Raw genomic sequence first — 15,449 nt, forward strand, 5'->3', positions numbered from 1 at the left:
TATTTATTTATTTTATATATATATATAACAAGACACATCAGAAGAGGACATCAGACCCCATTACAGATGGTTGTGAGCCACCATGTGGTTGCTGGGAATTGAACTCAGGACCCCTGGAAGAGCAGTCAGTGCTCTTAACCACTGAGCCATCTCTCCAGCTCCGGCTTCCTAGTCTTAACCTCAACTCTCTTAAACCTCGACACAGCTGCTCTTCTCTAAATTTCTATGAAATTAACCTTTTAAAACTACCTTTTAAAGTGAATTTTTATATCTTTGTCATAAAGAAATGATGTACTTTAAGGTAATGAATATGATAATTACATTGTTAGAATCATGAAACCATTATACATTTAACAAAACATCATACCATAGTCCCATTAATATGTAAAAAGCTATTCTTGCCTCTTCCTAACAAAATTTAAAAATAAAAAAATAAATTGAATCTAGTAACTTATACGTTCTTTATCTGTCTTGAGGAGGAAAGGCAAAATTGTGCATATTCTGTCTCATGAAGGATGTTATCACTATCCAAACTTATTAGGTTTTAGATGGGGCAGAGTTCTCCATTAAGTATCTAGAAGGGTCTTGAGGAATCAAGAGTTTATTAGAAAAACTATTAATGCTACAGACAGAAGGACAGAGGTAAGATCATGGAGAGGGCTTTGAGGAGAGCTCAGGATCCGTCACCAGAGACAGACACTATGGTGGGTAGATGCGGAGGCTGTTCTTCCAGCTCTCTGTTGATAGGAGGTTTCACAAAGAGATTGCAGCTCTCTGGTTCCTGGGCTGAAAGATGATAGGGAGCAAGAGATGTAAACTAACTTCCCTCGTGAGAAATCCAGGCATGATTGCCGGTAATGTCAAAGTAGGGGACCTTGATGTATAGAGTATCTGTGGAAGGAGGGCTGGGGCACAGCTGGATTCTAACATCACATTCTTACAAACATGAGTCGTGAGAGGCTCATTAAAGGACCCCTGGAAATAAAAACATTTTTTAATGACTCATTTTAAGAAAGAACATTTCCAAATACCTTGGAGGTAAGCAGTTTCGATCAGTGTCAATGTCATTCTTCCTCAATTTTTCTCCCACCAAATGCATGTGTCTATTGTTTCTACATGTGGGGCTGCCATGTTGGATAGAAAACATGGACAGGAATAAGTCTCTGGTTCCTATGCCTTTCTCCATACATGAATAGAAAACATCCTCTAACTGCTAATACTGTGTATGTCCAGTTAAGTGGCCTACAGGGTTAGTCACTTGAGATTACAGTAGAAAGATAAAAAACTGTCAGTTCGGTGACATGCACATACACACACACACACACACACACACAGACATACACATACACACACAGAAATACACACAGGTGCACGAGCATGCGTGCACAAACACAAAGTCAATCATTTCTGAATCTTTATATGCTGAGAAGGATTTTATGTTATAACTAAAGTTCTTATTCAGTTGGCTTTAATCAAATGAGAGATTATCCCGAATGAGCCATGTGGACCCCCGAGAGGGGCCAAAAACCTTTTCTGTATAGCCACCATAGTGTGGCTGTACCTGCAGTTGTTCTCTGTAAACCCTGCTCTCTCCCTTCCTGACTGCCTACACTTACAGAGAGCATGTCTCAGCTTGTGGCTGAGAGCAGCTGCCTCCTTGTGGTCTTTTGTAGGTTTCCATTCAGTTGTGTTAATAAGCCAGTTCCTCGTATTAAATCATAAGGCACACATCACTATCCCTAGTGATTCTTCTTTTTAAACCCTACTGACACAGGCTTTCTTCTCTCGCCAATTCCACTGTGTGTGCAAGGGTCTACTGTTTACCCTTCGTCTGTAAATACTCAAAGACTCATGTTCAATGCCACATGGCATATGTCTTCATTACCTTTGCCCATACCACTATGATCACAAACCAACCTATGATCAGAGATGAATGCTGGTGCTGAGGTGTGGCTTTGAACATTTAGCAGCTGGAGAAAGCACCTGAGTCAGGTTTCTACATAAGGTAAATCCTCTTGGAATTGTATTCTGAATGTGCTTTAGAATCTTCAATTTTGATCCCAGATCCTGTCAGGAAGGTGTAAGGATAGCAAATGCCTTCCTAATAATTTCAACTTTGTAATCTGTGGAGACTGAGGAACATTCTCTTCTTTTTCATACCTGGTCATCACTATCTAATTCCAAAAGTGCTTATTACATAACATAGATGTTTTCATCTAAAAAGGAGAAAAAGTAGACAGAATGGTATTTCCTTTGGAATTTGTTGAAACAAACAAATAGTTAAATGTCTAAATGTTGACATTTCCTACATATAGTGATAAACACTTAATCTACACTAAGATCAAATTTATCACCTATGCATCATGTTTCTTGGGACTTTTGGAAATACATTTCCAAATGGTAAGATTATTGACTATTACTTTGTGGTTCAGGTAAAAAATACTTGACAAACATAAAATCTAGTAGCTTTTGATGACATTCTTTTCTAAGTGCTATTCAAAGAAAAATGTCAGAAATTGTAAATATATGAAACACAGTACATGCCATGTTATTAGCACATAATGGAACATACAACAGGAACATCGTATTTATCAAATCTGTATTTCTTTATAAGTAGTCATAAGATAACACAATAAATATATTGCTGTCCTTGAAGTCAAACTGCTCATCTTTAAAATAGAAAACAATAATCATGATGCCCTCCCAAGAGTCATGTTCTAAAAATTAAACTATAGTATGGTTTATTAATTTTACAGCATTATATGATTTTTCCCTCCCCACTATTATCTGATCTATAATGTAGAAAGTTATAAAAGAATCCTTGTTGCTCACCTCTCCTTCGCTGAATACATTAGGTTAACACAGAGTGATTCTCTTCCTTCAATGGGTGAAGTAACATCACACTACAAGGGTTCTTCAGACTATGTTTTTATTTTTATAACTTATATTAATAAGAAAATATATACAGATCAGCGTGTTTCTAGATCTGAAAATTCATTTACTTTATGCAATAGATTTAGACTGTCATTATAGCAAATGCGTCTGTCCATCAACATTCATTTAAGAGAGCGTCACACACATCTTTTCCGGAGTTTTGAACCTGACATTCACAATATCATTTCCATGTGAGGAGCTGACACAATCCTGGAAGGCCTATCTACCATGTCCCCTATTCCATTGTACAGGGGGTGATAAACACTACTTTTATTGAAGCAATACTAGGTCTGGCTGAGGATCATAACCCTAGTCTATTTCCATCCATGAATACCCTCCACTATTTCTTGTAAGATAAATGTCATTATTTTATTAAATTAACACAGGAACTTGAGTTTCTAGTACTCAAATCAACACTAAATTGAAGAAAGAGTCAGTCAAATTTTTTAATTTAATTTAATTTTTAAGTTTAATAATTTGCAGGGCATGGAGGCCCATACCTTTAATCCCTGTACTAGGGAGGCAGAGGCAGGTAGATCTCTGTGAGTTTGAGGCCAGACTGTTCTACAGAGTGAGTTGCAAGACAACCAGAGCTACATAGTAAGACCCCATGTCAAAGGACAAAACAAAAGTTTAATTATTTATAAGAATTGTAAGCTATTTCTAAGTAGTATACCATTTTCATTTTCTAGAATAATATACTTAAAAAATATTTGGTGTAAATGATTTTCAGAGTTTTTTTTTTTTTGTTTTTTTTTTAACTCAGATTCTTTAAATATGTGTATTGGCATGACTGCACATTTATAATTAGAATCTTTTAATGTGAGGTTTCCAAAGCAAGCATTCTAATAGATCTTGGGATTACCTGACGACACAGATTTACCACTACCTTCTTCGGTCATAACTAAAGATCCAGATGTTATACAGACTGCTGCTTCTCTGCCAAACACTTCTCAATATCATCAAGCACTTGAACAGCAGCTCTAGGAATCCGGGTTCCAGGACCAAAGACGTTGGAAACACCAACTTCATACAAAAATTCATAATCCTGTTAAACAAATTTGCTTAATTCAAATAAACATTATTTCAGCTTCGAAAAAATATTTTATACATAGGTGCATGTATGCATGACAGTGTATATGTGTATGTGTCTCTTTGTGTGTGTGTGTGTGTGTGTGTGTGTGTGTGTGTGTGTGTGTTCGCGCATACACTGTTTCCTTTCTTCACCAACACCAAAAGCTTTCTTAGCTGGAACACTGTATGTGGAGCTAAAACAAACATCTTCCTTGACTGAAGCAGCTAAACACCAGCAGCACTGTGCTCAGACTGTAAAAGGAATTATATATTCTAGCTAGTCCATATAAAAGACATACAGACCTGGTATTTTACTTATTTTGCTTAAAAATATTTTATCTGTAAGCCTAGATCAGGCAGGTTTGGGAGCTATTCCAACTTACATCTCAGCCATAGGTCTCTTGTTACTTGATGTTTCTCCTGGTTGTGTGCTCATGGTCCATCTCTTCTCATGGCAGCCTTCTCCTCCCTTGGTGTCCTCTTTCCTTCTCTGTAGTCTCTCCTGAGATCCCTCACTCAATCCTCATGACCTACCTTTCTCTCCCTACTGCCTAATCACAGGCTCTAGCCTTTTATTAACCAATTAACTTTACACCGGGGAGCAGGGTTTATATAGCATCACTTAGTGTATGTGAGGATCTCCTTCTCAGGGACAACCATATCTTGGGGACCAGGATTTAGCATCTGATTACATAACAGCACCAGACCAACAACCAACACACACCCCAGGTCTAAACCAAAAATCTGCCTAGTGTTATTTGTGAAGCTATGTAGCCTTAACAAGGAGGGAACTGCCTTTTACAACCTAATTTTCTCTCTAAATCTTCACTGCTTATTGTTCAATATGTTAAACTTAATATAATGATAGTCCCTGACTTTAAATTTACTTCCTCTTAGACATATATCTGTCACTTGTGAACACTGATAATTTGAATCTGGCTTCATGATAAGTCAGTTCTGCTAATGAAGACCAGTTGTTTTTCTGTTCTGATACCACAGTCATTAGCTTATTTTATTGGCAGCTAGTGTGGTAGTGTAAGGATTCCTGGGGCACGAGTTCTCCCACAGGCTCAGATGGTCTAGTCTGTGTTTAACTGTTGCAACACTGATCTTTTCCCAGTTTTCAAATGATCAAAATTAGACAATAAATTACCAATCACATGAATTGTCCACCAAGAACCCCTTCCTACCTTTGTACAAGTCTTACAATGCTAAGAATTTTGCAATAGCATTTAACATAAACTCCTGAACCTATGTCCTTCTTGTCTGAATTTCTAAGAATAGAGATAATGTCCAAACATCTTTGTATCCCCAGCACTGGACCTATAAGCACTGAAAACACATCACTGACTGAGACAGCAAGTGCTATATGTTTTAAGAGCTTATAAGAATGACTGAAGCATTCAGTAACAATCATCTCTAAGTTGAGAACAGGTTGACAGGCTATCTTTTCTTTTCTTAATAATGTGGTGTTTCATGGCATTATCCTTACATCTGAGTTATGAACTTGGAATTAGAATGTGGTACTCAGCTGGCAGAGTTGTGGAGTACTCTGAAATTCTGATACCCAAAACATCCTTAGAAACATGTTTATGGTATCTGCCTGTTTGCGTCTGTGTGTCTGTCTTAGTTCCAGGTTATCTATAATCTCATAGTCTAATACATATGTATCATGGTGGGTGGGGTATGTGTATTGTTTTACATGGCAATTTCCTCTGAAGTACTGAAAACCTCCTTAAAGGAAGAGGCTGAAGGGTTCCTGAGACTCAGAAAGAAAACAAAATCTGTATGTCTGGGATGCCTGAAACTTACAAGATTCCCAAGGACCCCACTCCAAGGCTACAGAAGCAGTGAGCAACTGCTGGAGGATACTGACCAACAGAGCTCTGAAGCGGAGAATGTTCTGACCTACTGAGCCGCCTAAGAACTCCAGTCTTAACCAATGTGGACTGTGCTTTTTGATGGTGTGCTTTTGAGTCATCCTTGATCCTGTAAGTAACCCTTCACTTGAACTCCTGTAAATCAAAACTCGCTTGTGAGTATGTATGTGTGTGTACATGTATGCATGTGCAGAAGAGTACAGAGAAGGAAAAATACCTGTGGTGGAATCACACCCCCACACATGACAAGGATATCTGGCCGCCCCAGGGCAGTGAGTTCTTTGATAAGCTCAGGAACGAGGGTTTTATGACCAGCAGCAAGTGTGCTGACACCCACAGCATGGACATCTGCATCCACAGCTTGCTGCGCCACTTCACGGGGAGTCTGAGCACACAGAAAGCAGAGAGAGATCTGGTTATTACAAGGTAAGGGTGAAGCAAGACCTGCTGCAAAGCACTATGCTACTTCGGCCGACATCCCAGGATTCTTACTGACTGTCTCTTATTTTGTCATCTTAAGATTTTGAGTAGTATTGAAGCTACTGACACAATAAACATCAATCCTGCACATCATCTTGGCTATTATTTACTTTTCTAAATATGACATACCTGAAAAAGAGGGCCTATGTCCACATCAAAACCAAGATCAGCAAATCCTGTAGCAATGACCTTGGCTCCCCTGTCATGGCCATCTTGTCCCATTTTTGCCACAAGAAGACGTGGTCTGCGACCTTCACGTTCCATGAATTTATTAACTCTGGGAACATTTTAAAAGGCAATAATAACAGTTAAATTATTAACTATCCAAATATAAGATGTAAAAACTGCAATTTATGCACATAAATCTTTCAAGAACACCCACTTACGTGCATCTCACTAGTGACTTTATTTCATAGGAAAAATGTCATTCAAGCCTTGAGTATAGATGGCTTCTGTTTAGAGCCACATTTCAAAAATGGCACAGCCTGTGAGCCCATAGCCTCAAGAACAGATAAATCCCCAAACCCATATGGCCTACCAAAAGAGCAAACACCTGACTGATATACAGCAGGCAATGGAATCAAGGCAAAAATAGTCTTTCTTCCAAAGAGAAAAGGTTTGGACTGGAGAGTTCACTGCCAAGTTCTACAACCATCAAAGGCCAACACCAATGGTTGTCAAACTGTTCTATAAAATGTAAAGGGAAAAAATGCTACCACATTCATTCTGTGAAGCCAGTACTAGCATCTAATATGGCCCATTGTGATGAAACAAACGTGTGATGACACACGTTTATACAGAACGTGTGTCTGTATAAAATGACAAATTATATCAACCACAACAAAACAGTACATCAATTTTTGTTTTTAAAAAAAGTTTCTTTTGATGGCTTTTATCTTGGCTAGCTAACATTTACATAGTGTATAAATGTTAATGCAGTTTTTAGAAGACCTCATGTTACACAAGATGAAAACACCAATCACTCAGAAGCCACTTTTACACTCAAGAAACAAATCAGACTGCAGCTTTACATCAAGCAATAGTCCTCTCTATCAACCAGTGAAAACGGACTTGACTCTTTGCACAGGTAGCAGACGGGTGATTATAGGGGTTTACTTTTCAAATGGGAAAAATAAGTTTTAGCTATTCAAAACAAGTGAACCATGTGAAGACAGTTATGAAAACATGAAAGTCTATAGCCTTTATTATAGTCTAAAAACATGGACTTCTCCACTTGGAGGATCTGAAGCACTATTAGGATTAGTTATACAAACAAGTGTTTGGAATGAAACTGCCTAATGACGACTATGTTGCAAGGTAGAAATTATATTCATTTTACCAAATAAATACTAGTTTTAATATTTAATTTAATTCTAATTGGTCCATATTTACTATATTTCATAATTATATGTAACCCATCATAGTCATAAATTATTAAATGACCAAGACGTCTTCAGAGAAACACATCATGAGGTGGTTTTGTCAATATCTAAACATTATACAATATACACAAGCTTAACGGCAAAGCCTATTACAAATCTAGGCTCTATGGTATGTGAGTGTATGTGTGTGTGTGTGTGTGTGTGTGTGTGTAGACTATAGCTTTTTGTTCCTACAAGTGTTGAAAATTAAATAAAATTCAAGAAAAAATGGTGCAATTGAGATACAGTATGCAGAAAGCATATGGGCTGTTTACTGCCTTTTGTTGTACACATTTTTAACCATTAGAGAGAATACATTTTAAAAAAAAAATTAGAAGTACAGCAAATGCATATCAGCACTGTTTGTTATCACTAATTACTATGTAGTGTACATGCTGGTAAGTGTATAACTGTGTAAGTGTATAACTGGCAAAGCACAGGTGTACAGCAGCATTACCATAAACACATGACTATGACCATGGCTACAGCATCACTAGGTGCAATACCAGCGGGAGGCAGGAATAAACACTATTATAATCCTATGAGATTTTCACTGTGTATTCAATCTATAGTTTGTCAAAATATCAAAGTTTCACATACTGGCACAGGATTGTATATTTACATTAGTTATGAATAAGTTATATAACAGATTTTAAAAATAGATTAATCATCTATTATATATCAGCTATATAATATACATATTTAATTTAATAATTATTAGTTTTATAAGAATAACAGACTAGTAAAAAAAAGTCAGCTAGTGTATTTCACAAGTAACAGGAACACTGAGCTATCAGCAGGCCAAAGGGAACTGTATTAAAATGAAGATGAGACCCAAGCTCACTAATGCTCACACAGTACCTCTTGATGGCAGATGTGATCTCTTTACTTTCTCCAAACTCCTGCCGATATGCTCCACTCACCATACGATCATTAGCTTTATGCTCACCAAATACTTTTTTCAAGGCATCCGTGATTTCTCCAACTGTACATCTACAATATTAAAAAGAGATGGTAATAAGAGCATTAATTTATAATAAATAGCTACATGTTTAGCTACTTCTGTTACAATATATTTACAATAAATAGCTACATCTTTAGCTCAATACTCAACACAAGTAGAGTAAATTGTGAATAAATCAAAATAGGCTGTATAAACCTCAAGAATGTTTATGAGATACTATGAAATCATCTTTCCTGATAATACATATATGAAAGTGATTCTTGGTGCAATTCTGCATTGTAATCCCTTTATAATATCTGTCAACCAACATAAAGACTAAATGACCCAAAAGTTACAAGTAGATAAGTATCTGAAGTCAGCTCAACAATAGCCCATTTATCAATACAAACTGGCAGAGCAGAACCACCACTGACAGTTTCTGATGAGCAATAAATCTTTCAGTGTGCGTCACCCAGGGATAGTGGTGGACTCAAGACTATGTAGATTGCAGAAGAAAGCAACATGAAATAGGCCAAGACACCAAGAGAAAGTAAGCAACTAAACACCACTTTTATAGGCACTCTCTGGCCATCCCTTCTCCTTTACCCTTCTCTCCCTTTTCCTCTTACAACTTCAGACTTATTTAGCAACAACAGAGAAAGGATTAGGACAGGGGTTGTTTATATTCTTCTGGTTGCTTCATGATTAATGCCTCAAAAGCAAGCACATGTTAATAACTCTTTCCCCTCTCCTTCAGAGACTATGGCAAGGTTGTACACACAACCTTCATGATATAACTGAGAATATGTCAGATCTCAGCTTAAAAAAATCTGAGCTACAGTCAAATTACACAATTACCAATCTCTGTCAGAGTGAACACATTGCAAGTTGACAAAAACTAGCATCAAGTTTCTAGTGTTTCCATTACTTTCTTTTGGACTCAAGAGGATGCAAAAGCAATGGTTTCCTTCAGTACACTGTGAAAAGTTAAACGGATCAAACTTTCATTTTCTGGAAACCTCCCAGCTCCCACATGCTCACCTTGCACGAGCTGCATCCACTGCCAGAGCCAGAATATTGCCATCTCCACTGGCAGCACACTGGGTAAGTGCACTGAGACACTGCTCAGCCAAAGCTTGATCCCTGCTGGATTTAATCTTAGAAAGAAAAGAAGAACAGCAACAGTGAAATCAATGAAATATGATAATATTCAACTGAAGAAGTATATTCATTTATCTAACACATTTACTCAGGAGTCTGAAAAATAATTCTGATTTAGTACAAAGTCAATAAATCCGAAGCAAGCATAGCAATAACTTTCCTACCTGTTACCCAGGCTTTTCTGAAGCAAAAACCCAATGAAACCAGGTGGTGCTTTGTGGTACAATGCCAAGGAACCTCACAAATAACAGTGGAAGGCCAGACCATAGCTTACAGATTTTAACTGTACCAAAAGTGTCCTTTAGATAACTGACAATATTCTGGGTATCATACATATTGCTATTTTTTTTTAATTTAAATATAAGTCCAAGAAACTGAGTCACAGACAGAAAGACAGAGAAAGAAAAAGATAATAGAAAGTGTTAGCCTTTCTTCTAAGCTCCACCCAACAATTAGGCCCAGCTTACTATAAAAGGGGCTGTTTGGCTCCTCCTCACTCTCTTACTCTCTCTGTATATTTCTCTCTTTCTTCCCCTTTCTTTCTTTCTCTCTCTCTCTCTCTCTCTCTCTCTCTCTCTCTCTCTCTCTCTCTCTCTCTCTCTCTCTCCCTCCCTCCCTCCCTCCCTTCCTCTCCCTCCCTCTCTTTCTCTCCCTCTCTTTCTCTTCCCCCTCTCTCCACATGTTCCTGGCCAGCCTCTTCTCTTTCTCCCTCTCCATTACCTACTCCCTCTCTCTGTCTCTACTCAACAACCCTTCCCATGTCCATAAATAAACTCTATTCTATACCATACAGTCTTATGACTGGTACCTCAGGAGGAAGGAATATCTCAACATGGGCCCACCAAGGTACCCCTCCCACCTTCACCATACTTGTCTCTATTAAACATATCCTGGCTCTGCTTTCATACAATTATGTCTTATAATTTCAGAATGAAATTAATATAAAACAGAAGCATGGTGCTCACCAAGATGAACATAAAGCACACACTCCATCAAATGCAGATAGCTTCCTAGACACTGTAGCTTAAAAAGGTGATGGCAAACACAAATAATTTGAAAACTCCAGAAGCAAATGAATCTTGGTATGGAATAGAACAATGAGAGTCCAACTCAAACATTGACCCTAAGCCACAGTGTATTCTTATGTTGTGACTTCAGCACTAGTCTTAAGAGACCTAAGTGAGTCATGACTGAACAATTAATTTATTTCAAACAAGTTTCCCAATTCTTACCTTAAAAAATAAAAGAGTGAGAAATAACATTGACCTCATGTGGATGTTATAGACATTATGCAGAACAATGTAAGAACTCAAACCCATAGCATACTTAGGAAACAATCGCCAACAATACCTTCTTGAGTTTTTCAATCTGCTTCTTCCGCACTGAAGTGTTGTCAATGGCCAGGACCTCCACAGAGTCTTCTTTTTCCAACTGATACTTATTTACTCCAACAATTACCTCAGAACCTGTTGATTTCCCAAAGGAAAATAACAAGTAGATTTGCTCATAAATGATCCCTGATTGAGAATGCTCTTATTAGCACATATTTTTAAAGAGTTATCTTAACTCATAATGAATTTCAACATAATTCGGAAACTGCATCCTGTGATACAGAGAACAGTTACACTGTTCCATGAAGGATGCTCTGCAAGGAAGGGCTTTGCTTCTCTCCTGGCTACACACTATCTCAGTTCCTCACACAAGAAACCAAGTCACTTTTCAGCACAGAGTTAGAAAGCAAAGTAAGTAACAATAGCCAATAGCTTTCCAGGATTTTTATGTTTTTCTTACGGACAATTCTTTTTTTTTTTTTTTTTGGTTTTTCAAGACAGGGTTCTTACGGACAATTCTTAAATGAAACCTAAATCAGTATTATGAACATACTTTCTCTCCTTAAGAAGAAACTCACTCCCTGCATCCTCAGTCCCTTCACAGCCTTAGCATAGTCAGTAATGACTCTTTCTTTACTTGTACAATTTCCTCTTTGATTCCAAAGAAATCTCTCTACTCCCAAGAGTTCATGTCTGTCCTAGTCCCAGTTGTATGCCCAGCCACAGAGGACACCGCAAACAGAGCATACCAAAAAGTATGCCTCGAGTGAATGAGTGAAGTCCCCCATGGAGAGCACAATGACTGTCAAGCACACCATCCTTAATACTGCCATTGGCACTATCCACTCATAAGTACATATATGCTTACATGGGTGCTTGCAAGAATGCAAAGACACAAGATATAGACATATGGATATAGTCAGATATGCAGATATGAGGAATATTTTACTGAAGCTATAGTTTTCCATTGTTTCACTTAAAAATGTATTTGTACCAATTGTACACACTAACCATAGACAAAAGCCCTCCTGAATTATTGGATTTCATATATGTTTTTCTATTCTCTCTTACCAGAATCTATTCTAGCTTGTCTTCGGGCAGCACATTCTTCAATGCGAAGTTTAGGGATTCCTTCAGCTACAGCTTTGGCCATTCCACCCATTTCTTCAACTTCATGTATCAACTGAGGAAAAATAATAAACTGTACTAACTGCTTTTGTGCATCACCTTGATACAAGCTGGAGTTATCACAGAGAAAAGAAAAGCCTCCATAAGATCCAGCTGTAAGGCATTTTCTCAATTAGTGATTAAGGGGGTAAGGCCCATTGTGGGTGATGCCACCCCAGCGATGGTAGTCTTGGGTTCCTTAAGAAAGCAAGCTGAGCAAGGCAGAGGAAACAAGACAGTAAGCAGCACCCCTCCATGATCTCTACATCATCTCCTGCTCTCTACCCTGTATGAGTTCTAGTCCTGACTTCCTTTGGTGATGAACAGCAATGTGAATGTGTAAGCTGAATAAACCCCTTTCCTCCCCAACTTGCTTCTTGATCATGATGTTTGCACAGGAACAGAAACCCCAAGACAAATTGGTACCAGAAGTGGGGTATTCCTGTGAAAACCTGACCGTGTTTTGGGAAGGACTATCGAAGGATTTTGGAACTTTGAGCTAAAAGAGCCATTAGGATGTTAAGAGCTCTGTGGGATGTTCTGTAGGAGCTTAGAAGATAATGTTGAGAACAGTGCAGAAGATGAAGGCCTGGCTTGTGAAATTTCAGAGGGAAGATTAAAGACTCTTATCAGGGCTGTTGCTATTTTGTTTGTGAAGATTCTGTGATTTTGGTTAGCTATGGCTGAAGAATCAGCTGTGATGAACAAGAAGCCAGAACTACTAAATCAAAACCTTTGCATTACTGGGACTATTGATGCTGGTTAGCTGGAGCTAAGAAATTAGTGGCGATTAAGAGGAGACCAGCATCATTGAGGTGACATCTTCTGGGAAGTGTTTTCTGAAAGCACAAAGAGGCTCTGTTCCAGAGGTAGTCAAGGTTGTACCTTGTGCTGTGGCTGAACTTCGTAATGTGTAGAAGTCACACAGTGGTACTGTGGCTGAACTTCGTAATGTGTAAGTCACACGGTGGTACTGGTTTTGAAAGCATGAAGGGGTCACGAAGAGCAGCTGAGGCTTGGCACTGTGAGAGGCCATAGAAGGCCATTGGTGAAGGTGCAGCCTCAGTTGCAATTTATGGCCAAGGACTGAAGGGGTCATGCAAAGAAGTTAAGGTTTGGCACCATGAAGAGAGTCTATGAGAAGCTGTTGGTGATGCCTAGTTGCAGTGTTTTGGAGATGCCAGTACCATGAGATGACCATCAAGAACAGCAGCAGCAGTGGAGAACAGGCAGCTGGAGCCAGAAGACAAGGTATGTCCTACAAAGGGCAGGGCTGGAGAAGTGACCCAAGCCCATAGAGGAGCCCAGGAGATTGTGAGTGGATCTCAGACATTGGACAGTTGGAGCTTGATTTTGCTTTTGATTGTGACTGTGCCCTGATATTTTTCCCTCTTGAAGGAAGAAAGTATTTTAGTGGAGCCCACAGCTAAGAGACTTTGAATTGTAAAAAGACTTTGGATTTTAAAAGAGATTAGATATTTTAAAGGGATTGAAATTTTATTATGTAAGAATTTGCAAAGACTGTGGTACTTTTAAAGTTATTTAGATGTTGGGTATGAATCAGAAAGTAAGGATTGAGGCTTAATAGTGATGTGTTTGTGTGTCAAGTTGACAAGGGGTCAATTGTAGTGGCTGGTTTTGTGTGTCAACTTAACACAAGCTGGAGTTATCACAGAGAAAGGAGCTTCAGTTGAGGAAATGCCTCCATGAGATCCAACTGTAAGGCATTTTCTCAATTAGTGATCAAGGTGGGAGGGCCTAACCCATTGTGGGTGGTGCCATCGCTGGGCTGGTAGTCTTGGATTTTGCAAGAAAGCAAGCTGAGCAAGCCAGGGGAAGCAAGCCAGGGGAAGTAAGCAGCACCCCTCCATGGCACCTGCATCAGCTCTCTACCCTGTGTGAGTTCCAGTCCTGACTTCCCTTGGTGATGAACAGCAATGTGAATGTGTAAGCTGAATAAGCCCTTTCCTCTCTAAACTTGCATTTTGGTCATGAAGTTTGTGCAGGAATGGAAACCCTGACTAAGACAGAAACCAAAAGAGGAAAAAGGAAAAAAAGAAAACTAAGAGGTAAAACCATTCAATTTAGCCCTGGATGTAATATATCCCCTAACATTCAAATTACTAGCTAAATGCTAATACTTTATAAGACAATAATACAAAAGAAATATGTAAAATTTATGTAATTAAAGCTATCTAAAAAAGACAAAAAAAAAAAAACCCTCTAAAATATATTCTGGAAAACCTGAAACTTCTCAGTCAAGTCTTGTAGGAAAGGGCTAATAATAGCCCCAATTCTCTAGCCTTTACTTTTGGTTACATGAATAAGAAGTAATATTACATACGGTTGTATATGAGATGGAAGAGAATTGTCAAAACCCTAGTACAACATAGTAAAAATATACATACAAGATGTGTGTCAAGACACAAGTCAGCCGGGCAGTGGTGGCTTATGCCTTTAATTCCAGCACTTGGGAGGCAGAGGCAGGCAGATTTCTGAGTTCAAGGACAGCCTGGTCTACAGAGTGAGTTCCAGGACAGCCAGGGCTACACAGAGAAACCCTGTCTCGATTTAAAAAAAAAAAAAAAAAAGACACAAGTCAGTAGAGATCGTGATGCTTTCAAAACAGTCTAGACTAAAACAGCTTCAAATTTCTGATCACAAATATTAGAGGCAAGAGTAAGAACTTAGGATGAAAAGCACACTAATATTAATAAATTTGCTCATAGAATTATTAATAGAAATAATTCCAAACTAAGTCTCCTGCAGTTCATGTGCATGGGTTTATAAAGTTGACTAGAGTTCTGGAGGGGGAATGACAGAAGGTTAAGGAAGACAGACATGTACAGGCATAAGCAAAGCTGGGACTGGGTGGACCCTAAGCTTCCTGATGCAGAGAGATGTGGCAGCTAAGAGCAATGGCCATGCAGCTCAGTGCTTTTATTATTTTTAGCACAGGAGGAGGGATTAGTCTCCACACTAGGTCTACATCAGGCAGCAGCCTCAGGCTGCAGACATCCCAGGAAGAGGAAGCTGCTGTTGCTGTTCTTGCACACAC

At 38.6% G+C, this 15,449-nt stretch overlaps 1 protein-coding gene across 2 annotated transcripts in view; it reads right to left on the reverse strand.

Moving 5' to 3' along the window:
* Positions 1-585: 585 nt before the first annotated feature.
* Positions 586-15,449, reverse strand: part of Mmut (methylmalonyl-CoA mutase) — a 29,261-nt gene continuing 14,397 nt past the window's right edge. Inside the window, exons 7-14 of one of the 2 annotated variants that reach the window (XR_015045970.1) lie at positions 12,296-12,407; positions 11,244-11,359; positions 9,774-9,889; positions 8,651-8,782; positions 6,498-6,645; positions 6,106-6,273; positions 1,032-3,982; positions 586-786 (exon numbers count right to left, since the gene is read on the reverse strand). Coding sequence is in view for 1 of the 2 variants with exons in the window: in XM_021149058.3 (XP_021004717.1) it covers positions 3,854-3,982; positions 6,106-6,273; positions 6,498-6,645; positions 8,651-8,782; positions 9,774-9,889; positions 11,244-11,359; positions 12,296-12,407 (921 nt within the window). In the remaining variant the exon portion in view is untranslated. Of the gene's footprint in view, positions 3,983-6,105; positions 6,274-6,497; positions 6,646-8,650; positions 8,783-9,773; positions 9,890-11,243; positions 11,360-12,295; positions 12,408-15,449 lie in introns of both variants that reach the window. The other variant, XM_021149058.3, reaches the window with a different exon arrangement.

The sequence above is a fragment of the Mus caroli genome, unplaced genomic scaffold (genome assembly GCF_978045245.1).
Source record: "Mus caroli unplaced genomic scaffold, Mus_caroli_1 scaffold_18, whole genome shotgun sequence".
NCBI classification, from domain to species: Eukaryota; Metazoa; Chordata; class Mammalia; order Rodentia; family Muridae; genus Mus; species Mus caroli.